The 26,142-nt window shown below is 50.7% G+C and overlaps 12 protein-coding genes across 12 annotated transcripts; 2 read left to right on the plus strand and 10 right to left on the minus strand.

The window, feature by feature from the left end:
- Nucleotides 1-692: 692 nt before the first annotated feature.
- Nucleotides 693-1,599, minus strand: N7529_005144 (DNA-directed RNA polymerase core subunit RPB5; the record flags this gene model as incomplete). Its single annotated transcript, XM_057240671.1, has 3 exons — nt 693-1,218; nt 1,341-1,423; nt 1,504-1,599. The coding sequence occupies 3 exons, from the start codon at nt 1,597-1,599 to the stop codon at nt 693-695; spliced, it is 705 nt and encodes a 234-aa protein (XP_057099966.1).
- Nucleotides 1,600-1,891: 292 nt separating this feature from the next.
- On the plus strand, nt 1,892-3,563 carry bfr1 (putative nuclear segregation protein (Bfr1); the record flags this gene model as incomplete). Its single annotated transcript, XM_057240672.1, has 3 exons — nt 1,892-1,999; nt 2,136-3,296; nt 3,354-3,563. 3 exons carry the CDS (start codon nt 1,892-1,894, stop codon nt 3,561-3,563), a joined length of 1,479 nt encoding a protein of 492 aa, XP_057099967.1.
- A 743-nt stretch (nt 3,564-4,306) lies between these two features.
- Nucleotides 4,307-4,662, plus strand: N7529_005146 (uncharacterized protein; the record flags this gene model as incomplete). Its single annotated transcript, XM_057240673.1, has 2 exons — nt 4,307-4,336; nt 4,387-4,662. 2 exons carry the CDS (start codon nt 4,307-4,309, stop codon nt 4,660-4,662), a joined length of 306 nt encoding a protein of 101 aa, XP_057099968.1.
- Nucleotides 4,663-5,161: 499 nt separating this feature from the next.
- On the minus strand, nt 5,162-5,767 carry N7529_005147 (uncharacterized protein; the record flags this gene model as incomplete). The annotated part of the gene is made up of 1 exon (XM_057240674.1): nt 5,162-5,767. One exon carries the CDS (start codon nt 5,765-5,767, stop codon nt 5,162-5,164), a length of 606 nt encoding a protein of 201 aa, XP_057099969.1.
- Nucleotides 5,768-6,141: 374 nt separating this feature from the next.
- N7529_005148 (glycoside hydrolase family 35 protein) lies at nt 6,142-9,511 on the minus strand (the record flags this gene model as incomplete). The annotated part of the gene is made up of 7 exons (XM_057240675.1): nt 6,142-7,469; nt 7,526-8,198; nt 8,250-8,384; nt 8,436-8,817; nt 8,877-9,179; nt 9,250-9,326; nt 9,377-9,511. 7 exons carry the CDS (start codon nt 9,509-9,511, stop codon nt 6,142-6,144), a joined length of 3,033 nt encoding a protein of 1,010 aa, XP_057099970.1.
- Nucleotides 9,512-10,227: 716 nt separating this feature from the next.
- N7529_005149 (tRNA (cytosine-C5-)-methyltransferase) lies at nt 10,228-13,026 on the minus strand (the record flags this gene model as incomplete). The annotated part of the gene is made up of 5 exons (XM_057240676.1): nt 10,228-10,513; nt 10,567-12,054; nt 12,099-12,659; nt 12,741-12,937; nt 13,003-13,026. The coding sequence occupies 5 exons, from the start codon at nt 13,024-13,026 to the stop codon at nt 10,228-10,230; spliced, it is 2,556 nt and encodes an 851-aa protein (XP_057099971.1).
- Nucleotides 13,027-13,106: 80 nt separating this feature from the next.
- On the minus strand, nt 13,107-14,054 carry N7529_005150 (2EXR domain-containing protein; the record flags this gene model as incomplete). The annotated part of the gene is made up of 1 exon (XM_057240677.1): nt 13,107-14,054. One exon carries the CDS (start codon nt 14,052-14,054, stop codon nt 13,107-13,109), a length of 948 nt encoding a protein of 315 aa, XP_057099972.1.
- Nucleotides 14,055-15,231: 1,177 nt separating this feature from the next.
- Nucleotides 15,232-16,898, minus strand: N7529_005151 (mitochondrial processing peptidase; the record flags this gene model as incomplete). Its single annotated transcript, XM_057240678.1, has 5 exons — nt 15,232-15,622; nt 15,685-16,379; nt 16,440-16,517; nt 16,574-16,699; nt 16,749-16,898. 5 exons carry the CDS (start codon nt 16,896-16,898, stop codon nt 15,232-15,234), a joined length of 1,440 nt encoding a protein of 479 aa, XP_057099973.1.
- A 359-nt stretch (nt 16,899-17,257) lies between these two features.
- N7529_005152 (SDR family oxidoreductase) lies at nt 17,258-18,226 on the minus strand (the record flags this gene model as incomplete). The annotated part of the gene is made up of 1 exon (XM_057240679.1): nt 17,258-18,226. The coding sequence occupies one exon, from the start codon at nt 18,224-18,226 to the stop codon at nt 17,258-17,260; it is 969 nt and encodes a 322-aa protein (XP_057099974.1).
- An 860-nt stretch (nt 18,227-19,086) lies between these two features.
- Nucleotides 19,087-20,365, minus strand: N7529_005153 (rRNA 2'-O-methyltransferase fibrillarin family protein; the record flags this gene model as incomplete). The annotated part of the gene is made up of 4 exons (XM_057240680.1): nt 19,087-19,611; nt 19,724-19,909; nt 19,975-20,174; nt 20,299-20,365. The coding sequence occupies 4 exons, from the start codon at nt 20,363-20,365 to the stop codon at nt 19,087-19,089; spliced, it is 978 nt and encodes a 325-aa protein (XP_057099975.1).
- Nucleotides 20,366-21,276: 911 nt separating this feature from the next.
- On the minus strand, nt 21,277-22,086 carry N7529_005154 (uncharacterized protein; the record flags this gene model as incomplete). The annotated part of the gene is made up of 2 exons (XM_057240681.1): nt 21,277-21,771; nt 21,826-22,086. 2 exons carry the CDS (start codon nt 22,084-22,086, stop codon nt 21,277-21,279), a joined length of 756 nt encoding a protein of 251 aa, XP_057099976.1.
- A 1,631-nt stretch (nt 22,087-23,717) lies between these two features.
- Nucleotides 23,718-26,045, minus strand: N7529_005155 (CCAAT displacement transcription factor COY1; the record flags this gene model as incomplete). The annotated part of the gene is made up of 2 exons (XM_057240682.1): nt 23,718-25,867; nt 25,916-26,045. 2 exons carry the CDS (start codon nt 26,043-26,045, stop codon nt 23,718-23,720), a joined length of 2,280 nt encoding a protein of 759 aa, XP_057099977.1.
- Between the last annotated feature and the right edge of the window lie 97 nt (nt 26,046-26,142).

A 26,142-nucleotide genomic window follows, 5' to 3' on the forward strand; every position in this document is an offset into this window, starting at 1 on the left:
CGTTGAGAGTTCGCCTCAGGTGTTCTTGGTATGCTTGGGCATGTATGGTTGGGACTCTTTTTCTTTTTGTGGCTGTTGTTAATAATGTACCCCTATTTGATCTACATACACTTATGACACGATATGACCATATATTGAGCCAATATATTCGATCACATGATGATGTTCAACCCTGAAGTGTCACGCATCAGTCTGCAGTTTGCAATGCCGCACTGCTACATCTAGATAGTGACCAAAAGAGCCCAGCTATAATCTACGAGTTGTTGGTGAGACTCAACCAATTGGAAAGCCATTCATACAATAGATTGTTTTCATCTAGACATAGATCAAGGGCGATGTAAATCACAGGCAAACCCCCAGCGAACCCCCAAAGCAGGAGAAACATCAAACCTGTACGCCTTGCTGCCCATAATACAAGGGGTAGACCAAAACTTTTTTTTGTCTTTGTGTAAGGTTGCATGGATTAAAAAAAAGATAAAACTCCCAAGTATCCACTTCTCTTTTGGTATCTCACCGTGCAGCCCCGAATCTGACTGACGAAATCCCAAAGAATAAGGACCCGTCATATCGCCTCGAGATGCCGAAGTGGAAAATGCATTGCAAATTTGCGAGGGGGCACGAAACCATTAACTCGCCGGGGTGAGTGCAAACCCCCAAAACTCAACAAAAGGCCCAGCTCAAGGAAACCCAACTCAAATAACCCACCGGTAACTAGCGTAGCGGCCCGCAGTCTCAGACTTGCGAATAATCTTGACAACCTGCCCACGGCGCAAGCCCAAGTACCGAGCAACGGGGTCAGAAACCTGTATGCGGGGAAGCTGGGATTCCTTGAGGCGGTAGCGCTCCAGGAGCCGGGCCTTTTCCTCAGGGCTGAGAAGGACGTGCTTGGGCACGAGCTCGTGGCGCGTGATGTTCACCAGCAGATCCTGTTCCTGAAAGTGCTCGCAGATGCGGCCGGGGACGCCACTGAGAAGGCGCACGGCAGACGGGGAGATGGGTGTCTGCGTGATGAAAATTCCGGTGTGGAAGTTATTTTCGTCGACTAGGTGGTTGAACGCGCGGACTTGCTTCGTGCCTACACCTGAGGCGTCCGGGCAGAAGTCCACGTAGATGGTGCCGCAGTCGGGTTGCGGGTTGGGGTTGGCTTTGCTGGGGAGAGCTGTGTACTTCATCTTCATGAGTTCGGTGGGTCGGGCTTGGATTTTCATTTTGGTGCGGCTGTGCGGGGAGGTTTGTTAGTTTGGAGGTGTTTTTTTTCTCTCTCTTGCGCTAGGCACTGATTTGCTTGGTTTTATTTCACTTTGCAGTTCAGTGTTGGAGGCGCAGGGGTTTTGACGTACTCGGCGAAGCCCAGAGGGTCAGAATATTTTTCGCGGAAGTCTGCTAGTGGGAGCGCAAGCTCATTATCAGAAACTTCGTAGCCCTGATGCAATGAGTAGTTAGCATTGACTTTAAGTTGCGATAGCTCCTGACTTGTCAGGGACTCGGTCTGAGTGTGCCTACCCGGTCTGCGAGCAATTCATAGACAGTTCTAAAGGTGCGCCAGAGGCGAGTCATCTCGCGCTCAGCCTCCATGGAGTGAGCCCCTTCTCCATCCATGGTGAAAGAGTTAATATGGATGTGAATGAAAGTGGTAGATCTTATCGGAGAGAGGACGAAGAAAAAGAACGGGGTAGAGAGAAGCTCCGAAGAGATACAGATGAAGTTCGAAAAATCGGCGGGAAATTCTGCCAGCGACACTTTAAGCGGAGAAACAGACCGAACCAATTTAATTATTCCCAAGTTCCCCTTTTCAGTTTCCCGTTGGCATCATCTTTGTGGTCTTATAAAATACTTTCGGTGTCTTCTTTCCTTTCTCTTCTCACTCTCTTTTTGCATTGAACTCGTCGCAATGGCTACTGATGCGGAGCGGGTTAAGCCCACCAAGCCCGATGAGGCCGCCTACAAGATCGCTCTCGCTGAGGCCGAGAAGTTGCACACTGCTGCTCAGGAGAAATTGGTATGCTAATTGCAGTCTTTTGGTTACTGGGAGGTTCCGTCTGATAATGGGTTGGATGATCCCGACCCACTCAGAGTTGCCCTCGTGTCCACCATTTACTTGTATATCACGGGCCGATGACTGATATGCGCCACAGAACCAAATCAAAGCCAAGTTGGACAACGCCCAGCCTAACAACAAGGACTCTCCCGCCAGCAAGAAGCAGCAGGAACTGCGCGCCGAACTCTCTTCCATCCGCTCCAAGCAATCCGGTTTCAAGTCCGGCCGCGCCTCCATCCAGGAGAAGATCAACGCCCTGGACGCCAATCTCAAGGCCCGCATTGCCGAGCAGAACGCCAACCGTGGCCGTCTGTCATTCAAGAGCGTCGAGGAGATCGATAAGGAAATTGCCCGCCTCGAGAAGTCCGTCGACTCTGGCACTCTCCGCTTAGTGGATGAGCGCAAGGCCCTCACCGAGGTCTCCAACTTGCGCAAGCAGCGCAAGAGCTTCGCCGGTCTTGACGATGCTCAGAAGGGTATTGACGACACCAAGGCACAGATTTCTGAGCTGCGCAAGACCCTCGACAACCCCGAGGCCAAGGCCCTCAGCGACAAGTACAACGAGATCCAGAAGGAGCTCGACGTCATCAAGGCCGAGCAGGACGCCGTCTTCAAGAACCTGAACGCTCTGCGCGACGAGCGCACCAAGCTGCGCAACGACCAGCAGTTGAAATTCACCGCCATCCGCACTATCAAGGATGAATACTATAAGGCCCGTCGTGCCTACAAGGAATACGAGGATGAGGCCTGGCGCGTGCGCCGCGAGCGCCAGAAGGCTGAGCGTGACGCATTTGAGCGTGAGAAGCGCAAGAAGGTCGCCGACAAGAAGCTGGAGGAGGCTTCCCAGCTTGCCTACACTGATGAGATCTTGACTGCCCAGGGCCTGATCCGTCACTTTGACCCCGCTTATGACTTTTCCACTCTTGGTCTTGATGAGAAGAAGGATGAGGGTAGCAGCTTCCGTGCTGGAGTTGGCCGCACCGTTGAGGCCGCTGAGATTAAGGGCATGAAGGTCGTCCGCAAGGACGACGAGGAGGACTACTTCGTTGGCTCTGCTGGCAAGAAGGGCAAGAAGGGCGGCAAGAAGGCCCCCGCTGCTGCCGAGAGCAAGTTCAACATGAACGTTGGCATCATTGAGGATTTCGCCAAGGTCAAGATCGACCCTCCCATGACCCAGTCGGATGTCCCTGCTGCGGTGGAGAAGCTGGCCGCCAAGATCACCGAGTGGAAGAAGAACCAGGCCAGCAAGACCGAGGAGGTAAGTTTTATTCTTTGCCGATGCTATTATGATTAGCTGCTAATAGTTATGCCGCAGAACATCAACAAGGCCAAGGAGGAGATTAACCGCCTGGAAGAGGAAGAGGCCAACATCTCCCAATCCAACGGCCGAGCCACTGACGCTGCCAAGAAGCCCGCCCAAAAGAACAGCGCCCCCTCAGCGGAGGCTGAGTTGGCTCAGGAGCAAGATGCCGTGGCTGACGTCTCCGATGAACTCAAGAATGCCGCCATCGAGGAGAAGGCATAGATCTGATGGTATTTCCGGTACATGTCAACGCATTCAACGTACATGAAGTCTAGCGTTTGCCTAGCATTCTCCTTGTCCTTTTTTCTTTCTTATTTATCGTTTGGCTCTTGCATATGCATTATATCTGAGGTTTATAAATGGACAGCTGGTTGTTTCCAAAAGTCATATTCTAATTGAAGCCTTCATCCAGAAAGCAAAAACTAGCCTAACCATCTAGTAATACACATAAATGGATTCCTTATGAATCCTCATATCAATTTCTTTTTAACAAAAACAAAAACCCCAACATTACACCAGTGTCAAGAGTGTCAACACGCATACAATGTAAATCCCAGACTCAATGCGGGGGGTGACTGCAGCGGCTAACTAGGTTTACTAACCGCCTACAATACAGAAAGCAGCCCTGTTAGTGGAGACATCGAAATCCATAACCTACACTAAAGGGATACACTAAAGGGAGCCCATATGCAGAGGACATAATCATGAAGCCTAAACCAAAAATAATCCAGGCTGAAGCATAACCAATGATCTATATACAAAACCGGAACTGAAACTGGTTGACTAAGCTGCCGAGTCCCCCGGCCACTTCAATGAGGAGCGAACCTTTTGCGATCGCCACGTTTCTGATCTCCCTCTCCTATTCACATTTGCATCCAAATCTCAATATACCCATCTTGCCCTAGAGACCCAGAAACCCACTCAACCAAGATCGTCGCTAATTCAATATCCACACAATCTCCACAATGTCATACTACCCCGACAACAACAAGCCCGTAAGTCGAACCACCCACCCTAATAAAGTACTGACCCCTAACAACCCCAGATGAGCCCTCCGCCTTCCTACCCCCAACAGGGCTATCCCCAACATGGGGGCGCCCAGGACTACTATAACCAGCCGCCGCAGGGCTATCAGCAGGGCTACCCTCCGCAGGGCGGTTATCAGCAGGGCGGCTATCCGCAGAGCTATCCCCCACCCCAGATGGTATACCCGCCCCAGGGCCAGCAGCACGATCAATCGAGAGGCAGTAGTAGTGGCGGCATCTGTGCGGGTATTCTGGCTGCGTGCGCTTGTTGCTGCTGTTTGGATATTCTGTTCTAAGCGTTTTGGGACGATATATGTGCTTTGATTCAATGCTATCTGCCAAAGTTCGGCCTAGAGCTATGCGCTGGTGTTTCTATGATCCTTTTCATGCTCATGGCTTGGGTTTGCGGCGGCTTGCGCCTGGGGCGGTTCACTCTGGAGTATATATCCCTGACCTTCTTTGTTTATTGGCGCAACAGGACGGCGTTTGCGGGTCCTGGCTGGGCTTGGCTATACTGCGTGCTCTCTCTTTCCTATGTACGTTTCTTGATAGACATATGTTCAAACCATTCTGTCATGCCTACTGAAGGAATCCTTGTTTTTGGTGCTCGTGGTCACAGTTTTACAACACCATTGATTGGATTTAGATATAAATACCTATCTCAAGTAGGACATAGGAATACAAGCACATTATAGATAAATATCCAGAGCCTTGTAATCAAATCACCGCATAGATCACATTCATTAAACATTTTCACCATAAATCATAGCACACACAAGGGGGTATTGCAAATTCTCAACCCCGCCGACTATCATAATCACTTTCCCCCCCATAAGCCAGCGGATCAACATGCCTAACCCCATCATGGGGCCTACGTCTTTCCCTCGACCTCCTCCTTGGCAGCTGGGACATAACATCCGAAGCAGCAGAACTACTCTCCTCATAAACCTCGATCAGATCGCCATCCGCATCCCCGGTAGCAGAAGTAGCCAGCGACTCCTCGACAACAATGTGATCATGCCGACTAGTCGGCCTGCGCCGGTAACTATCGCGGAATGTGTCCCGCTCTTCGATGACCTCGACCTCGTTGTGGGGGCGCGGCCGCCGCCGACTGCGCACCGAGCGCTCGTCGTCCATCGACATCGTCACGGTGGATGAGGTCGGTGCTGGGCCGCGTTTCAGTGCGCCTGGGTTTACCGCTAGGAAGAGCACGTACATTAGCAGTACAAAGCCTGCTACGCTGCCCAGCACGATGCCCACGACTGTGCCTGCTTGGGGGCTGGAGTTTAGTCGGCCATAGGTTGAAGGGATAGAGATTGTTGTGTAGCGTTTTTCCAAGGGGGTGTCCAGGAGGCGTGGGTTTGGTTTAGAGGGGTCGAGGTTTAGTTCGAGGGTTGACATTGTGGTGTTGTTTGTGGGGGTGGGATGAGATGGGTTGTGAGGTTGTGAGGTTGGGTTGAATTGGGATTTGAGCGAGCACTCGGGAAGAATCTCAGGTTGGGCTCGATTTCATGGGTCTAGAGATGCGGATATTGGATTTGAAAATCACAATATGCATCGACAGCATCAACAGAATTTGAAAAAAGAGGCCTCGAGATCGAAAAGGGCGAGGTTGGGGTGGCTGGGATCTGTGGAGAAGTGGAACCCGATCTACTTTATTTTGTCTCACTTCACTACTTTATTGTTTCTACTTCACCACAACGTACTTCAATATCAATCAATTCCTCATCACTGAACATTGAGAGTTCTCATTCATAAAATTATATACCCTCAAACTAATAAGCCCCCTTCCGCTTCGCATACTTAGGCTGAGGAGCCTGCACAACCTCACTCAAAGCAGTCAGCACAGGAGTAGTACCAACCAAGTCGAAACTCTCCAACTTAGCACCATCCTCCTGCAGCGCCCAAAGACTCAAAGCCAGATAATTAGTCCCCCGGTAATTGAGAATACCCTCCGGAACCGGGAAACTCGTCTGCGGACCAACATTACTCACATACTTACCGTACTGGTATCCATTGACATAGAGCTGGGCACGATAAGCCGCCGCAGCCGTCGAATTCCCAAAGTTAAAGTAAAGAGGAACATCCCAGCCCTTCTCGATATCGAGATCGAAGCTCGCGCTGTAGAACTTGATGCCAGGCGCCGACAACCCGTCAAAGGGACTCTCAGACTTCCAGCTCTGCGTCGGCGGCTGGGGCTGGTGGAAGCCCTGGCGCTCAGCGTAGAGACCGCCCTCATTGAGCGGGCCGCGGGCGGTATCGAGGAAGTCCTCGCCACCAAGGTTGCCCGTCAGCTTCCAGGTAATGTCACTCGCGGACCGGCCCGAAAGCTGGTAGTCCAGGATGCCTCGGGGGTCTTTCATGTCTTCTGTGCCGATGGTCCAGTCCTCGTCCAGGCCCATGTTGTCGATGACAACGGTGAGCACGTACGACTTGCCTTTTGTTAGCGTTGGCAGCGTGTAGGTGGCGTTGTAGTCTGCGTCGATGGAGATTCCGGCCCAGGAGCCGACATTCGTGGCGTTCAGCCAGACGGAGCTACCGAATGCGGTGCCGCCTTGGGTATGCAGAAAGAGGGTCTTCTCGTCGCCGGTGGCGACGAAGTGGCCGCGGAAGAGGAGGTAGCCGGTGTGGAAGCCGTAGTCAGAGGCGAACAGGGAGGTTGGGGTCTTGAGGGTGTTGGCGCTATTGAGAGTTTGTGCTTTGTCGGCGGATACCCAGGCAGAGTCGTCGTAAGAATTTTGGATCTCGGGTAGAGTATCGATGGCCTTCCACTTAAGATTCTTCAGGGTAGGGAGCTTGATCTTTGGTGCGGTGTATTTGACACTGCTCGACCAGATTCCGTTCTTGTCAACCTTGACTTGTGCTTTCTTGCCGTTGATTACCAGGTTCTTGGCCTTGGATGGGGCACCAATCACCTCGATGGGTGTGGTAGCGTTGAAATCGGCAGTGAGGTGAAGATCGCTTCCCTGCACGTAGGCAGTTCGCACAAGGTAGCCGGCCTTGACGATAAGGGACGAGGCGATGGCCTTTTCCGAACTATAGCCAGGAGCCGTGCCAGAAGTTTGGAGCTGAGGAACCCAGTAGTTGTAAGCAGAGTTGCGGTCTAATATATGTGTTAGTTGTGTAAAAGCAAAAAGAGATGTTCGATAGAGCACTAACCCAGGAGAAGAATCTTCAGGTCTCCAACCTGAACAATGCGGCGAGTGGTAGATACATCCCAGCCGATCACAACAGCCTTGCCCACTTGCTTGGTGGTGATGCCGGACGATGAGCCTTCAATGACGGAAGCCTTGGATGTGGAGGAGACAGCCAACTCATGGTGCTCACCAGGGCCACCGTACAATACCAGAAATTTCGAGCTTCCAGACTTGGTCCAGGTGAAGACCTCGGCAGAGGAGTAGAGGACGTTGGTACCCGCGACATCATAGTCAACGACGTGAACCTTGGAATCACGACCACTGAGAGTCAGGCTTCCACTCAGCTGGGGAATGGTAAGTTGGCCAGCGCTGGTAGGAACCTTGAGCTTATAGTCGACAGACGCTTGGCTTGAGTAGTCATTGTGTCTGACGACGAAGAAAGACGAAGCCGTGCTATTGCCTCCGAGCAGGGGAGTCACAGCCAGATCAGACGACGTGGTGTATTCGGTGGTGGTCAGACTTCCTGGTGTGGATAGCAGGTATGATGGAGAGGCTCTAGCGAAGTTTCCGATCAACTTGAGTTCGCTGTACTTCTCGCGGGTAATGTTACGGGACTCGGAAATTGGAGAGCCGTAATCGTAGGATGTGTATCCTCCAGGGTGACCCAGGTTACCCCAGTTGGTACCGCCGAATATCTAGCAATGTCAGATTTGTTTTGGCAATCACGATGGGAGAGAGTAGCATACCATGTACAGATTGAGGAATGCAACCCTGAAGCTAAGGTTGTTCTTGTAGAACACTCTCTCGAACTCATGGTTCAGGAGGGCAGCGCACTTAGTGAACCCGACGCCTCCCCAAGGATCGAAAGCTCCACCTTGGAACTATACTTCAGTTAGATGCATTCAAATTTCTCAAGCGAATGTATAACATACCTCGACAAGCGAGTACGGGGTGGCAGGGCTTTGGCTCATGTGCGTAGTGTAGAAGTCAGTGGGTAGATTACCCGATGGCCAGGTGGAAGGATTCGCGCAGTCAAAGCCAAGAGGATAGCTATCATGACCGTAGATATCAACGGCACCTTCGCCAGTTCCGGGAGCATTGTGACCAGCACCCCAGGCGTCGTTGCTAATGAGAGGGACAACAATCCCAGCCTTGCGAGCTTGATCTTCAACATATTGCATATAAGCACCGTCGGGGAAGTTGTCAACGCCACAGCAGGCACCACTGTATTCGTTCTCAGGCTGGAAAAGAATGATAGGTCCTCCATTCGTGATTTGAGCCTTAGCGATTGTGGCACCAACATTTGCCATGTAGCTAGAAAAACACGTCAGTATCCATTTTCACTTTGTAAGCGAGCTTCAAGAATCACATACTTGTCTGTAGCCTTGAGATATGCCTCGTCGCTAGTACGCAGGGTTCCATTCACACGCTGCAACCAACCTGGGAAACCACCACCCGATGATTCGGCGTTAATATAGGGACCAGGGCGGGCGAGAAGATAGATTCCGGCTTCCTTGGCAGCATCGAAGAATGGCTCGAGGTCAAAGATTCCCTCGGCGCTGTAGTGACCCGGCTTGCCTTCTAGTAAGGCCCAATCGACGTAGAAAGAAACACAATTGAATCCGAGAGCCTTGACCTTTTGGAAGACATCAATGTATAAAGACGCAACAGGCAGACTGCGAAGAATTCAAATCAGCTACTTGTATCCTTAAACCCAATTCCAACTGATGCAGAATAATAACTCACCGGTAAGGGTGAAATTCACCACTAAACAGCATGATTCTCTCGCCATTGACAAATAAAGACTTAGAATCCCAGGTGACCTAAATACTGATCAACACAAAATTCCCCAGAAGAAGCAACATCAACATACGTATTTTTGGAGCAAAGCCCGCTTAACAGGATCCGGATGCTCAGTAATACTAAAGCCATTAAGCGAATGGCTAATAGCAGCACCAGCAGCCTGAGCCGCCAGACAGGCTACAGCCCAAGTAGACAAGAGCTTCATGGCTCAGGGTATAGGGAGGAATGAAGAAGAGGCGTGACTCAATGCAAGGCAATGCAGGGGCAGAGGCTATACATATAACCCTGGAAGGAGATTCGGGGCATCGTCACCCGACGTTCAATAGCCGATTGAGCATGCAATGCGCTGCACCAAGCTAGTGGTCGTCATTTAGACAGTTGAGGGGTGTCCCGGGTGCTCCATGCAGTAGTGATGGTAGTGTTGCATGTCATCCAAGCCTCACTGGTAACCGGGCCGAAGATCCCTTCCCCAGCTCCAGAAAGAACCCTGCAAGCATTGCGGGGCACCGCCGCAATTTTTCCGCATATCGTATGGCTGGAAGGGATATTGCCTTGTTTGGACGGGGAGTGATGATCTTCTATTTATTTTTTGGGCTCTGCGCTTCATGAACTACATACAGTTTGAAGAATTCGTATAGAGCTCATGTAAAGCTCTACAATATTCGCTCTTCAGACTTTTCAGATCCAATGTCCATCACAATGCCAATACCAATGGCGCCATTCAGATTAATTTACTTGAAGTTGCAAGACACGATGCGGGGAAGCTGTCAATAATTTAGCCGGCGCAATTAATCCTACCGATGATTCTCCGACGGGGTGTAGATCGCTCGGGAAATGAAATGACGAATTCATGAAATTGGGCTTTTAGTACATCGAACATTCGGTGTCTCCAATGGAGCACGTAATAAGAAAGTAAACCACCTAAACAGTGGTGTTGAAACGATCCTCCTCATCGCCATCTTTGGTGTATGTCTCCCGTTCATCAACAGCATCCTGGGCATCCTGGCCAAGCTCGACGTTCTCCTCTTCCATCGCAAGCTCCTCGGCCTCAGCGGTCGGTACAACATCTTCAGTCTTCTTGTATGTGGTGTTGATGAGGGGGGTGGAGTCGTTGAAAATACGCAGCAACATGGCGCGACGCTCTTCCTTGGGAAGCATAAGGTTCAGGGAATGGGCAGAGCGCCAGAGAGGCAGCACCATAGGTTCACTGTAGGAGAATATCAGTAAACTGTACAACTCAATCTGAAACGGAAAACTCACGTGAGGCCATCCTCGGCACCGGTTGCTTCAACGCGCAGGATACTGCATCCCATGGGGATATCCTTGACACGCTCACCAATCTCACCCAGAGACTTCCAGCCATCGTCGGAGATCTTGGGGAACATCTCCACGAGAAGACGACGCAAGGTCTCCTTCCTAGTCAAAATGACAGAGCGGTCAGGACCCAACCAGGGCTCAGCAATCTTGAGACCATCGGTCTGAACACGCCACCTGCAGACGTTGTCTCGCTGTGCGTCCTGCTTGACAAACATCTTCACGCCGCAGTGGACAAACTTCATACCCTGGCCCTCGTTAGAGGTCAGGATATCGCGCGCGAGAGCACTAGTGTAGTAAACGGTGCGGGTTGGGAGACCCTCAGCATTGCGGACCATGAAACGGTCACGGGGGAAGCGGTCCGACAGCTTGTAGAATTCGTAGATAGGACCGAGCTCCTCGTGGTTGGGATCAAGGTACTTGAATGGCTCCTCTTGACGGGGTCCCTTCTTCTTCAGCTGAGTGGGAGCTGCAGCTGGTGTGCTGTCACCAGGAGTCTGAATGCCGGTTCCCCCTGAAGGTGCGGGAGTGTGGACTGGTCGGTCACCGACGAGGACCTCACTGCCATCGTCGAGCTTGGTTCTCTTGGTAGGAATTTCTTCTTCGAGGTCACTTGCCTCGCGCTTGGGGAGGGAAACGGAAGTCGACTCGTTAAGGGTAGCAGAGTAAGGAAGTTGGTGAGAAGCCTGGGCAACAGTGGCATTCTTAGCAGCCTCAGCCTCGGCCTCTTGATCGGGAGTGACAAGTTCATCCAAGGTCTCAAGCTTCTCCAGGGGCTCTCCATTAGTCTCAGTCTTCTTAGCATCAAGCTCCGCGGCGAGAGCTGCAACAGAGGCCTTGGGAATAACGTTGCTGTTCTCAGGCTTGGCGCGAATCTCAGAGGTCTTCTCAAGAACTGTGATGAAGAAACCGCCAGTATCCTGCTGGTGAGGGTAGACACGCATGCACCGGTCCAAGGGCATATCGGCATTCTCGCCAGTGGGTGCGAACATACCCTCTGCGAGTCTGGCAAGACCGTTGATGCCTTCCTGGTCACGGTGCTGCTCAACCTCCTCCCAGCTGTTCCACATGCGGCCTTCGCGGTCCATGACCTTCCAGTTGCGCAGACCAGTGGCTCTCTTCAAACCGGGCAATTCTTGGCTGCAATCAACGATTTTGACATTAGCGGCACCGCCGCAGCGTGCAATGGCAGTGGCGACGATAGCCTCGTTCTCCACAGGGTTCAGACTGCAGGTGGAGTAGACGACGCGTCCACCAACCTTAAGCATCTGCAAAGCGCGGACCAGGATGCGAGACTGAATGCTGTAGAGTCCGAGAGCATTGCCAGGAGTCCAGTCCTTCCAAACACCGGAGTTCTTGCGAGCAGTACCGTCTCCGGAGCAAGGAACATCAGCAAGGATACGGTCAAACTTCAAGTATCTGTTCTTGGGCTTGCTGCCATCTTCAGTGGGCAGGGGGGAAGTTTGATGGAGGGGAACATAGTGGCGTCGTGGTTTGTAACAATCAAATTGGGGGAGGCCAGACGTTTCATTTGGTGAATAAGCATGTGTGCACGCTTGTAGTCGCTGTCGTTGGCAATCAGCAAGCCAGTGCTTCGGCCATCATCGTTCAATCCTTCAGGGCCGAGGGGCTCAGGTCCAGCGTTTCCACTCTTGAGTTGTTCGGTAACTTGAGCAATGGCATCTTCCTCGCCCGCATGAAGGAGTTCCATGAGCTGCGCAGACTTGCTACCAGGGGCGGCACACATGTCGAGAACGGCCATGCCAGGTCTAGCATCGATGAGAAGAGGGGGAATCATGCTGACGACCTCTTGGCGACTGATGTTGCCAACGTCTGTCTCGGCGACAAGGAATTTTTGAAAGGAAGCGAAAGGTGCAAATCGGCGAATAACGTTCTTTGGGGTGGTCATAGACCAGGCGAGCTGGTCGGGGTACCATGCAACTGGGCGCGGCGGCTCAACAAACTCGCCTTCGTATTTGATGGATGTTATTTCAGGGATGTGATGGTCCTTCAAACGTTGTTGCACAGCCAGTGCGTGTCTGGAGATAATCGCAAAGTAGTCAGTATTGCTTAGAACCACTCAATGCGTCAATCGCAAATTTCCAATGGTCAATACATACCCTCGAGAACCAGTAAAGCGGAAACTGTTGGGAAGATCTTTGCGCATGGTAGCCCAGAAGATCTCCCGCTCCTCCTCGGGGAGGAATTCGGGTTCATTGTAGTAACGTTCGAACTTCTCATTTTCTTTCGTGATATCATGCCAATTGGCGCGCGTACGGCCTTCGCCGCCGCCTCCGCGGGCACCACCTCGGCCACCCTGAGAGAAGAGACAAGGTCAGCACACCGAAAGAGTCAAAAATCACATGGAAAGGATGGACATACCTTTTTGCCTCCTCTTTTGCCCATTGTTATGGTATAGTTAGTCTTGCAAGAAAGTGTACTCAAACAGAAAATCCGGCAAAAAATCTCCAGATTGGATTGGGTGATTACGTGATCACGTTTCCGACCCCCCGTGGGCACAGTCGAAACATGATACGCAAGTCCAGCTTAGGGAAGTTCTCAAGATACTGCCGTGCCCAAGCCTGGTGTCTGACACTAGGATAACGAGAAAGGTTGTCAATCACCGATTGCAGTGGGGGGCCTGATGGTGCCTCATCAGGACGTGTGGTCTTGAGGTAGATGGCTTCCGTCTCCGCAAGCCACCTCTCAATCCGGAAAGTGAATTTGCGTGTGTTAGGTTCGTTGACTGCCTCCCAGAACTTCTTTGCAGCCGGATCGAGGCGATTTTCATACGACTGAGACCAAAGAGTTTCATACTTCCGAAGAGTCTCCATATCAAAGGGATCGAGCAACTGTACAGGCTCGGCGCCGTGGCCAAAGAGGCCCGTATCCCTCGCCTGCTTCTTGGTGGCTCTGACACAAATCGTGTGAAGCGAAATGATGCATCCCTTCAATCTGATAAAGAGGTTCCACACCACGGTGTCGTCAATACCGCAAAGTTCATGGAACGGGAGGAATGGGTGGATGAGGTCTGCACTGAGCGAGAGATTTTTACTCAGTTCAGCGGCCTCGTATGATCCAATCAAGTTATCCATGAACATAAACCGTGATAGATTATTCATATGCCCCCAGTCTGGCGAATTGAAGTGAATTGTCTTGCCGTTTTCAAACCACACCCGTTCGTCCCTCATGCAATCAGGGTCGATACCATCTGGCACCTTGATAGGGCACATGGCAATTTGGCGAGACTCATGGCAGAGATGAGCAATGGTTGGCAACTTGCGACTGATGACCCATGCATGTTTGAGATCACGCTCCGGTATGTCGGGGTCACACGGCTCTCCGAACTCGATGACTTGGTCAGGAAGAGCCAACTCCCAGATCACCTCGCGCAACTCAAACGGCAGCGAGAAGAACCGAAACGGCTCACTCATCGTGAATGGATTGGATGAAGCAGACTGAAATTGAGAGTAAAATGAAGCCTTGAAGTGAGAAGGTGTTCTTGGTATTAATGGTTGAGTAGACACAAGGTATGAAGAGGAAAAGAGGAGACATCGAGCCTCTACGCATTTTAAATAAACAAGAATGGCAAGCCATTGAGGGCGGGGAGTTACCTCCACGTAGTGAAGGATCACTTCGAGGGCGGCGTGGTGCGGCGGTATTGATACCTCGACCTCGTAACGATAAACAACGAGATGCATGTATGGGCATACATGTATAAAGTGTCTAAAGTCTCTGGGAACAGCTTATCTCAAGGAACCATATTAGGGATATTTAGCCGCTACATCTTCATGGGGCAGAGGAACCATAAAGAGCTACGAAAAGACTGATACAGAAACGTATAGGATGCCGTAGATATCATACTTTAACAGAACATGACAGACTAGGATGTTTGAACATGATACTTCTAGACCAGATGGCAAATTCCTTCAGAGGCTAGTTAGGACACAATGCGCCTGTCAACTGTCATCGTCCTCTCTGTATAGACAGATAGGGGGAATTCGTCAAGTGATGATAGCCTTTCCAAGGTTGTGTTCCGCCTGTTGGCAGTGATGATAAGCTACATGAAGGGTCTAGATAATTTCGTATTGGAAAGTTAAGGGTTCTTGCACAGCGTCTTGATTTATATCCCGAAGCCTAACTTAATGCCTAGGTGGGTCAATTTTATATCGTTTACAAACCGAGTCGCCGTGTTCATCGCCTATCTCAAATGACTTTTTTGAAGATTTTATTGTGCTTGTTGATGGTCCTGGTTCACGCCTTAGCGTAGAGACAGCATTGAAGGATGCGATTGAGAGACAAGTTAAGACCATGTGATTTACAGTTGAAGAAACAGGTTCGTAGTTTGGGGCTCGTGGTTTAGAGGTACCTCTAAAGCAGTGGTTTAAACCCTTGTAGAACAAACAAAAGAAATAATTGAGTGTTTGCTGCAAAGCAGCAAACCATATAGTCTACTATGGCAAACCATTAATTGCTATTTCACACACGAATTTGGGATCTAACAGCCCCAAGGCAATGATTGATAGTACATTCAAACAAAACCGCCAAAAGCCCAGATTTTCCCTGGTATTCCAACAGCTATTCTCACACGCGATCATATTCTAGAAGAACTTAAGAGATCATGCGGGACATGTCTCCGCGGATGCGCTGGTAGTCAAGGATACCCTCAATGCTACCGACGGCGGACATGGCAAGGTCCTGATCCCACAGCTTGCGGGTAGCAAAGTCCATGACATCCTTCTCGGTGATCTGGCTGACGGTGCGCTCGATGTCTTCGGCGCTCAGGCGACGGCCAGTGGTGATGATCTGGCGGCCAATGTCCTCAGCGACGGCAGTGGTGCCATCAAGAGACAGGAGGATGGAAGCCTTGAGCTGGGCCTTGGCACGCTCAACCTCAGCAGAGGTGACGTTGTTGCACAGACGAGACCACTCGCGGAGAGTGAAGTGGATCAGGTCATCGAGCTGGGTCAGGTTCTCACTGACGAGGTAGATACCCCAGAGACTGAGATAGAGTCAGTATATGTTTATTAATTGAAAAAGACAAACATGATTAATTGAACTTACCCAGTGTCGCTGTAGCTGGTGGAGAAGCTCATGAAGCTGTTGGCGAGGTTGTGGTGGCTAACGTGGGAGCTGAGCTTGCTGCCAAGGAAAGGAGACTGGCCCATGGCGCGGTCCCAGTTACCGACAATAGCCTGGGTGACCAGAGCGGTGAAGTAGTCATCGTCCTTCCAGCTGACACCCTCAACGGCGAGAGCGATGTGAGCGGAGGGGATGGTGTCATCACGGAGACGGACCTCGGAACCAATGAACTCGGGGATGCGCTTCTGCTCAGCAGTGAGAGCGAGGGCGGCGGAAGTAGGGGGCTTGCTGGGGAGGCTACCGAAGTGCTCCTCAGCGAGACGAACGAGCTGCTCGTGAGGAATGCCACCAGCACCAACCAGGACCATGCGGTCAGCAGTGTAGTTGGTCTTGATGTAGTCGGTCAGGTTATCCCGGGTGATGGTCTGGATGTTCTCCTTAGGGCCGAGGATGGTGCGGCCAAGGGGCTGGCCCTGGTAAGCGGTGGCGTGAAGGTGGTCGAAGACAACCTCCTCGAGCTGCTTGTCAACCTCCTCCTGCTCGCGGAGGATCACATCACGCTCACGCTCAATGGCGCTAGCCTCGAGCTTGGAGTTTTGGAGGATATCGGCGAGGATGTCGACGGCCTTGGGGACATCGTTGTTGAAGGCCTTGGCGTAGTAGACGGTGTTTTCCCTCTGTAGTCGCAATTAGTATTTAGTTTGGTGGACGTTGATTGATGGATTCCCGAGTCGTACCGAAGTGTAGGCGTTGAGGTGAGCGCCCATGTTCTCAATCTCGAGTTCCAATTGGTGCTGGGAGCGCTTGTTGGTGCCCTAAACATGTTTATCAGAAAATGCGCTCCGTATTTGTAAGGTTTGGGGGGTCGGACCTTGAAGGCAAGGTGCTCGAGGAAGTGCGCGGTTCCGTTGGTCTTGTCAGTCTCTGCCCGGCTACCGGCATCGATCCAGACGCCGACCGTGGAGGTTTGAGCCCATGGGGAGTGGTCAGTGGCGATCTAAAAATATATTAGCGATGCAATTGACATATTACTTGACCGATCGTACCGTGAATCCGTTGGAGAGAGTGGTGGACTGGGTGGTGGACGGCAACGCAACGGGCGACGCAAAGCCACGCTTGACGGGTTGGATGGACTTCAGGGCCGCACGAGTGCGGAGAGCCTGGTTCAGGTTGAGAGCAAGGCGCCGAGAAGCCATTGGGAACGACTTGGATATGTGGAGGGAGGGGGAAAGGGGAGGGATGGAGAAAAGAGCTGATGGAGACGCCCTGAGGTTGAAGTTCGGAAGTCTGAAATTGTTCGCCAGCTCCCGCCAGCCAATTACATAACCCGCTTTTCCAAACCGCCCTTTCCATCCCGAATACTTCCTTGATTCTTGTTGAATCGCGATTATGGTCTTTATATGGTCTGAGTTGGTTTGTTTTCAATGTGTTATAATTCTTACAATATCACAATTTACTTTGTTGGAAGTTTTATCGACTCAATCTGCCTCAATCTTCAATCATTCGATCCCGGTCATCCAATTTAGTGTCTATTGATTGGCTAGATGGCTCTATCTCATACAAATGTGCTCGCAAAATGCTTAATATTCTCCTTCATGGAGATATCAGCGCAAAATCCCATTTTGAACGCACGCGCAGTATCAAACTGAGGAGTCCAGGATTGCACGATCTTGTCAGTAGCAGCGTCATATTTCTCCTCCACGAGAGCCCGACGTTCCGGTCCACCAACTTCCAGCAATGCATCCAGCATCTGCTGAATACTAACCTTCAAACCAGGGAGATTAACAGATCTTGACTCTCCAAACTCCTCCTTCGGAACAGTGCGGGCATGGATTAAATTCTTGATAATAGTGTGCGGCGAGCAGATCCACATCTCCGTCTCCTTGGCCACAGGCAGAATAGCCTTCTTGCCATGGAATGGCTCGCGGATGATATCACTAGCGAAGCTGCTGGCAGCCTGTGTGGGCTTTCCGGCTCTCACTGTCACTGTTGGCAGACGCACGCATCGGCCGTCTAGGAATCCTCGTCGCGAGTAATCATTCAGCAGTGTCTCGACGATGAGCTTCTGCGATCCATATGACGATGAAGGCACGGGTGGGAAGTTCTTCTCATCAATGACGAATCCAGGGGGTGCAGGGCCATAAACTGCCAGTGATGATGTGAAGACCACCTTTGTTCCGGGAGCGGTGGTGCGTAGCCGGTCAAGGATGTATCGTGTCGAGTCGAGGTTGACTTGGATGCCCAGCTCAAAGTTTGCTTCTGAGCCGCCGGACATGATTCCATGAAGAAGGTAGACTGTTTCGTAGGGACGGGCGGCGGTGATCAATTCGTCGACCTCTTTGGTGGAGGTGAGATCGGCCTTGACACACTTTAGACGGCTTGCAAGTTGTGCGGCAGACTCCGGGATCTCAGGCTCGACCACATCGGTGATTGTCACTGTCGTCGTCGCTGGAGTGCTTGCGAGGAGAGAAGTGGCCAATTCCTGGCCGACGTAACCACCCGCACCGGTGATGAGAATCGACATGCTGGGTATATGGCAATGAAGTTCAAGCAGGATCAATTAAGACAGTTATTTTCTGAATGATGTGGAATAAATGATGCAATTGAACACAAAAATATGCTCAATGAGAATGGAAAACTGGATATGTAACCGATTATATAGTCCAACCGCTTGCGGGGTTGAAGCGGATCTCACTTCCTCCCCCACGCTCGTTCATTCTGTATAACCTTTCCCTGAGCCAATGGTATCACCATATCCTACAAATTTGATCACTAAAGCCAAGTCTCGCGCATCAATTCCGAGCCACTTTACGACATTGGCGAATTTAGTCTCGGTGAGAAATCCGAGTACCGGGACGGCCGGCACAAGTCCGAGAGTTAGTTTGGGGCAGGACGTCGGTTATTGGAATAGCGAAACTCTTGAGTAATTCCTGAACGAGAGAACAAATACCACCATGAGAATATGGCCATCCTTTTAGGGTGGTTTCACGTCGCATCTCTTACCATATTTGTCTGGAAACATATTGCATAAGATTCACAGAAATTGAAAAGCTACGTCTATAATGAATACTCCATGTTCCTACAAATTGAAATGCAACCTTGGAATCATTCCTATTGACTACTGGTTACCTCTCTACCTAGGTAGATACGTAGGTACGGGTATCATACATATGTACGCAGTCCAAGGCTATCTCGGATCAAGGAACTCAGGTGACACATTCCAGCGTGTAACATTCAAAGAAACTAAATTTTGAGAGACGCAGCCAAAAGTACATAGGCAGAAAACCTGTCACGGGAAAGGGGAAAACATTCGATACATCACAGAACACGAGACGCCGAGGGGGAACATGAAAAGAGAAAGGACATGACCGGAGATTAAGACCTTTATGCGGAACGGTTGTAGATACCAGCGACGATACAGTGGTCACGCTCGAAAGGCTCCAGGGTCAGCTGCTCCTTAGGCTTAATCTTCTCCTCACGCATCTTCTGGACCTCCTTAGCGAAAACAACCTCGGGCTTGGCTGTGCTGTCAATACAGTTGGCCTTGACAGAGACGACGACACCACCCTGGTCCTTGAGGAACATGTGGGCGTTGAGGCCAACAATACGGGCCTGATCGGGCTGGGCAACATCGGCAAAGATGACATCGACCATGGGCACGAGCATGCGGTAACGAAGAGGGTGACGGGCATCCTCAACGATAGGGATGACGTTGGTGCGGTGAGTGGCCATGCCAATCAGATCACGGCCGGAGCGGTGAGAGAACTCAACGGCGTAGACGTTACCGGTGGGACCAACAATATCAGCGACGTGAGAGACGGAGGTACCGGAGGCGGAACCGATGTAAAGAACCTTGGCACCGGGCTTGATGTAGATGTCGTCAAGACCACCGAGAACACCAGCAGCAAGCTGTTGGAAAGAGTGATTAGCGAAAAGGTTGGAGGAATGTAAGGATTGAAAAAATCGAGAAATTCTTGATTTTTCGACTTTTGATCAATCCAGTAAAAGGAAATGTATTTACCTTGGAGCGGAAGGGGTTCCAGACACGGTACTCGACCTTGGTGACGGCACCGTCCTCGCTGGAGGGACCCTCAACAGAGATACGCTTCTCGCCGTATACAGCCTCACCAGGGGTCAAGTTCTTAGTGACCAGCATGTCCTCCTTGCCGCCACGAGCGACGAAGATACCAGCGTGACGGTGGGGCTCCTATTGATAAGGAAAAAATCCGTCAGTAGCTGAATCTTATGTCAATTGACTTTTCGAATACTCACGATGACAACCTTGGCACCACCACGGGCACCACCACCACCGCGGGGAGCACCACGGCCACGGGGAGCACCACGGCCGCCGCGAGGGGCACCGCGGCCACCACCACGGCCACCACGATCACCGAAGCCACCACGGCCACCACCACGGCCGCCGAAGCCACCACGACCACCACGATCACCGCCGCCACGGCCACCGAAACCACCTAGATCAAGGACTCGAGTCAGCAAAGTTACTAGATTATAGCATGCGGCAAGCAGATTGTAGCCACCGAAGTGGGATGTTTTATCTGCATGCTTGCGGCTTGGACTGAATTGGGCTGAACAAACCACGACTGCCGCCACGGCCACGGTCACCACCGCCGAATCCACCACGTCCACGAGGAGCGAAAGACATCTTTGTGTTTTAAAAAAAAGTCTCGGTTATAAGAGAGTCAGATAGGGAAGGGAAGTTGAGCTGTCGTTTCCGAACGCTCAAACTTAATGTAGCTGGGAATTGGGGAGGAAAAGTCCCAAGAGATTCGAGATAAAAGGAGAATAAATTGACAATAGATCCGAGATAAATGGATCAAGCAGTTCCAACAGAATTGGCTACTGTTTGTCTGTCGGTTGCGGGTCAAAGCCGGTGCTGCTCGTTGATGCGGTCGAGATTTTTTTGCGCCTTTGAGAACTTTCAGAAAATCAGAACGGCGCTAGGCTGTTCGTGGACTAGCGGGTCTTCCGTGTGAGTACATCACGTGACTGTCTGGTGATAGCGAGATAGTCATGTGACCAGATTTAGCCCTGCAAATATATCGGCGTTTGTAAGTGGTTGACTTTTTCACAATCTGCAGTTTGGCAAAAAGCGTCATCATCAGCCCAATGGTTGAGGTTGCAAAGAAGAGAATGGATGGTTGATAGGGAGATAACGTCAGCAAGTGTCGACAAAGAGTTTTCAAAGACAGTGATCAGTCAGGAAGAACATAGGATGAAACAACAATACCTTACACTATGTCTGTTATCGCTAGCACTTGTACGTAAGCCCTGGAGACTAAGTAGGCCCCAGAAAAAGTTACATAGATGACGAATATACATCCTCGACGCCAAAAAAAGCCCAGGCACTATATACTTACCAAATGCAACAGGAGCATGAACTTGGCTTCGGTCCTCAAAAATCGTATAAAAGAGTTGATTTGTGAGAACACCATTTCATGAGTGTCATAGAAATAAAATTCCATTATGAGAGACAAACTTCCGCCCGGTAAATTCAAAACAAATATCTCCCCATCCACTCATCCATCATTCTATGTACAAAAATAAGGCAGCTATCTACTGCCCAAAGAAGTAGTAATTAGCAGAATACTGAATCTGGAAAGCAGCTGGCATTTTGTGACAGGTCTTCGGCGGCGACCCAGCAGCAGTGTCTACCCGATATACACTCTTGTAGTCGCCCACCGTGCCGTCTGTATGAGTCAAATAAAGCCAAGGCACGGCACCATACTCTCCGGCGGCAGCGGTTGAGGGAGCAACGATGCTGCCTTCTTTCTTTGACATGACGATGCCGGCTTGGTTGTCGGGGGTGGTGTTCAGGTTGAACTCTGGGGTTGTGGCATCGTAGAAGAAATGGTGGCCCATCAGATCGAGGTTGGCTGGAGGCAATGAGGCGCCCTCATTGGTTGGGAGTGCGATTTTGTACGCCAGATTAGGGAGGCTCTCCAGGATGCTGGGATAGTTGGCTGCAATGCAGGTGGCGTTGTAGAGTCTTGCAACGGCGCCGATTGCTACGGGTGCGGTGCTAGATGTGGAATCGGCGCATGTATAGTTCTGGGTTCTGGTTAGTGTTTCTCCATGGCTAGGTTAGAAGAGACTAAAACATACCTGAGTGCCTCGTCCAAGTGCGACATAGATTGGCTTCAGCCCTGTAGGGCTGGTGAGACCCGATGCGTAGGACGGTAGAGATATTTTCGAAACATCGCACGCCGCCGATGCCCTCGTGGTGTGTTTTGCGGTGCTGATAAACTGGCTCACTTTTCCGTAAAACTCGGCCAACTCATCTGACCAGTCGTACGCATCGTCAAGGAAGTTTGTTGGGGCAGCAAGCGAGGCTGCCGTTAGGCTGAGGATGAGAGCGAAACGCATTTCTGCTCTTATTTAGGGAGATAGTGGCGGGTAATGGCGTTGAGATTCTTCCAGGAAGCCTTTAGTAGGCAGATTCAAAGGAATTGAGGTCGGGGGTATAGAGGAAAGGGATGACGAAGAGGATTGACATAATGATCAGCCAGTGCGTCGGGCCGGGGCAGATATACATATAGATGCGGTGGTAATTTTAACGTCCCCAATTTCAAGCTTATTTCAAAGATAGTAACACAGGTCCGACTCGAAACAATTAATTAAATCTATAAACAGAGCAATCGATGCAATCTGCAGGTACTAGCAAGGATTAACGCTCAAACACAGGTTTTAATTGGTTGATGGAGGCGCTGAGGGCTGACCCCCCAGCCTCCGGAGACATTGATTTGTCGTCGGCCTCAAACGAACTTGACTAAATCAAGATGGCAACGCGCTAAGTAAATTAACTGGGCTTCCCACGGCGGTTCAATAATAATGAAGACAATTCATGCGAGCCAATGTGGTTGGTCCTATAATTCCCCCGACTCTATTAATAAATCTGACTTGAGGGGAAGACAGGCATACAATATACACGGCGGTTAGATGTGCAACATCATTACCGGTCCAGGTTAGTGTGCAGAATAGCAATTGACCACCTAACCCTAGACATCTGCAGGACTCGGGCAATTGATTACAGAGCTTCTTCATCCTTCCAATTTTGGATTTTGTGTTCAATTTGTCTTGACGTTTTCAATTCAATATTCGGGTTGGGACTGCCGGGGGCTGGGAGAGGGCTTGAGGGCTTTTCCCTCCGCGCTATACTGGCGCGTACGTGCCTAATGCCAGTTTACTCCGTACTCCGTACAAAGACCCTTTTTGCATAGGTAAGACATATCACTTGAGTGTATCTATCCAGGTTTTCTATTTATGTTCCTGATTCTAAGCGGGGGTTGACCGCTTACCCGAGCCAGGCAAGCCACTGGAGGAGGAGAGATATACTTCCCTAGGCGATAGAATACAACACTCCGAAGATGATCCAACGAATCGGAGTTAATACCCTACAAGCCGTTTGAATTGACCGCAATATGATATTTATGGTTGAAATAGACTATTTCGTCCGCCTACGGTGGTATATTCAATCTAGCGCACATTTAGTGTATAGAACCACACATGGTTGTCACCACTTATAGTGGCATGATGGGATAGAGGCATTCCTGGCGACGTTCCGCTCAACATGGCTCGGGCCTTAATCTATTTTGAAGACCTAGAAGTGCTATTGTTGCTCATTGTACATCTCTCAATCCATGTTGGGTTAGATGCCTTCGGAGTAGAACAACGAAATAGAACCAACAAAGCTAGACTGAGGGATCAATATAGATTTCCAAAGATTGTTCTCGAAACAATTGGTCCACAACTGTATGTCTACATTCACAAACTTGGAAGTCCTATGGTCAAGTACGACACTACTGGAATCCTTCGAGAGCCCAATGCGACAGTGATGTGATGGGCACAGATACATGATATTTGCCACGAATCAAATTTACACATGTAGTTCGACCCACATATCAGAATAGCAACGAGCACTTAGTCCCAAACGCCACATGATAAAAAGAAAGTGAGAACTCCGGAGCCCTTCGCTAGGTAAAAATCAGGGGAAGACGTTAGGTGAATCCTTCCTGCTGCCAATCATCGCCTTTCAGCTGACTCGCACCATTGCCCATGCCGCCCCCACTCCCGCTTCCACTACCAGCACCACTCCCGTAGGCTGCTGCTGCTGCTGCACTGCCAACAGCGCTCATGGCACTGTGCTTTTCGATTTCCGTCGTGCTCATCATGTAGAGCACGACGAACAATAGGATATGGAGTGCGAAGCAGTACGTAGCGAAGAGATTGCGACTGGTTCTATTTGCAAGGATGACGCGAGTGAGAGAGAACACGATCCGCTCGGGGAGGCTCATGCGTTTATAAGCACGTGTTGATTCACGGCCTCGGAAGGCCGCAAACGGTGAGATCCGAGCCTCGTAGGCAGATTGATATCGGTCGAGAGATAGACCGGATGGCGTATCCGCCGAGGTATAGACAGAGGTTGAACTGGGGGTGTTGGCATATGACGATGCAGATGTGGAGGCACCCTGGCCACGGCTGTAGGTTGAAACATAACGGGTTTTCTCGTAAAGACTGAGGTTGTCCTTTTGAAGGGATGCAACTTCTTGTCGGAGAGATTTGACTGTGGCATATAGTTTTGATAGCTCTTCTTCAAGCTCTGCGTTCTTCTTCTTGAACCGATCCCGTTGGGCCTGGATCATAGGCAGAAGACCAGAGCCGCCACCTACGGCCTCTCCAGCTCGAATTGACTCCATTGTATTTGCAGATACGGCGCTCTGGTCAAACCCGGAGATGATGGATGAGGTGGGCGAAGATGCGCCTCGCCGGGCCGAGTGTGGGTATCTGGAGGAGTAGGTTCCTGCAACAGACATCGCTGACGATGGGAACGCATTGCTAGCTTCCTCTTGTACGCGAAGAAGATCGTTCTCAAGTGTAGTTGATAGGGCTTGAGACTTTTCAAGTTCCTCCTTCGACGTTGAAAGCTCGGTTCGTAATGTTTCGAGCTGGCCTTGGATATCGCGATGCGATACCCGCAGCAGCGTGAGGTCCTCCGTCAACTTCTTGTTTCGTGCCATGAGGAGTTGCTCTAGAGAATTTTTGTCCTTGGATTTAGGTGCATCGCCATTAGTCGCAGTCGTAGCATTCTCATCTGCCTCATCATCATCCCCTGCAAATTCAATGGACCTGATCATCTCCAGCTCGCGGCGGATCTCATCATAGTCAGCTACCTTTGCCAACCGCATACGCAGCTCGTCCCGCTCCACGGCGGCCTTTGAGGACGCTCTTTCTGACTGAAGCAGCTTGGCTTCCCAAGTGTGTCTTTCAGAATCTTTGTCGAATCGGGCAGCGTCAAGCTTGCGCAGCAATGAAGAGTTCTCAGATTGTAGGCGAAGATATTCAGGGTCATCCTCCACAGAAACCGAGCCGGATGAGTGTGAGGCGGCTTGGGCCAGCTCCAGTCGCATTTGTTCATTGCGCGCTTCCACATCTGCCAATCTCAAGCTTGTCTTTTCTAGTTCGGCAGAAACGAGTTCAAGTTCAGCCGTAATAGCGCCGCTACGCTGGCCTTCACTATCGTCGCCTTGGCTCTCGCCCTCACCCAACCGCTGGGAGACTTCATAGCTGGCCTTGAGCTCCTTAATCAATCGATCCTGGTTCTCCACCTTCTCCTCTAAACTCTTCTCCTTTGCCGCCCAGTTGTTCGTCTTCTCTGCCAAGACTGCCTCCCATGATGCTTCGATTTCCTTGGCTTTAGATTCCTGGGATTCTTCCAGCTTCTTCCTTACAGCACGCTCCTCTGCCAGACGTTTTTCGGTCTCCTCTTGTTGTTTGGTGAGACGATCAACAGATTTCTGCAATTGATCCCGCTCCGAGTTTAGTTTTGGGACGGTGTCTTCAGACAAGACAAGGGAATCGACTGAAGCTTCGAGGAGTGGGTACGGGTCTGGGGCTTCCGATAATGTAGAGTATAGCTGCAGAAATGAAGATGATGACGTCTTCCCCTGATTGGTCAAGAGATCGATAAATGACTGATATGCCTTTAGCAATCCTTTGTATTCTACAAGCTTGGATTCATCATCCAGCTTCTTGTAGTCTTTCGTCTTTTGCGCGAGCTCTTTTCTTTGCACGAGTGCATCGCGCTGCTGTCCAACAATATCCGTAGCAGTTGCGTCGAGTTTCGCAATGGTACTGGCCAAGTCAATACCTATTCCATGTCAGTAGAGCATTCAGTGACATGTTCGATCACTATTACCTCTCCAGGCTGCAATGGCGCGTTGGAATTTGTTGGTCTCCTCGGTCAATTTGATAGACACTGGTGATTGTGGTTGGTCATTTTGTTGATCTTGAGGGACCAGACCCTCTGTAATGGCAAATGAATCCATTGTCAGTCCTAACCCCAGGGTTCTGCACAGTCACCCCACATCAAAAAGCAGTCCACTAAGGGGAAAGATGGAGATCTGTTATCGCGAATAGGACACG

This window comes from Penicillium soppii (genome assembly GCF_028829465.1).
Source record: "Penicillium soppii strain IBT 18220 chromosome Unknown utg000004l, whole genome shotgun sequence".
Lineage (NCBI taxonomy): Eukaryota > Fungi > Ascomycota > Eurotiomycetes > Eurotiales > Aspergillaceae > Penicillium > Penicillium soppii.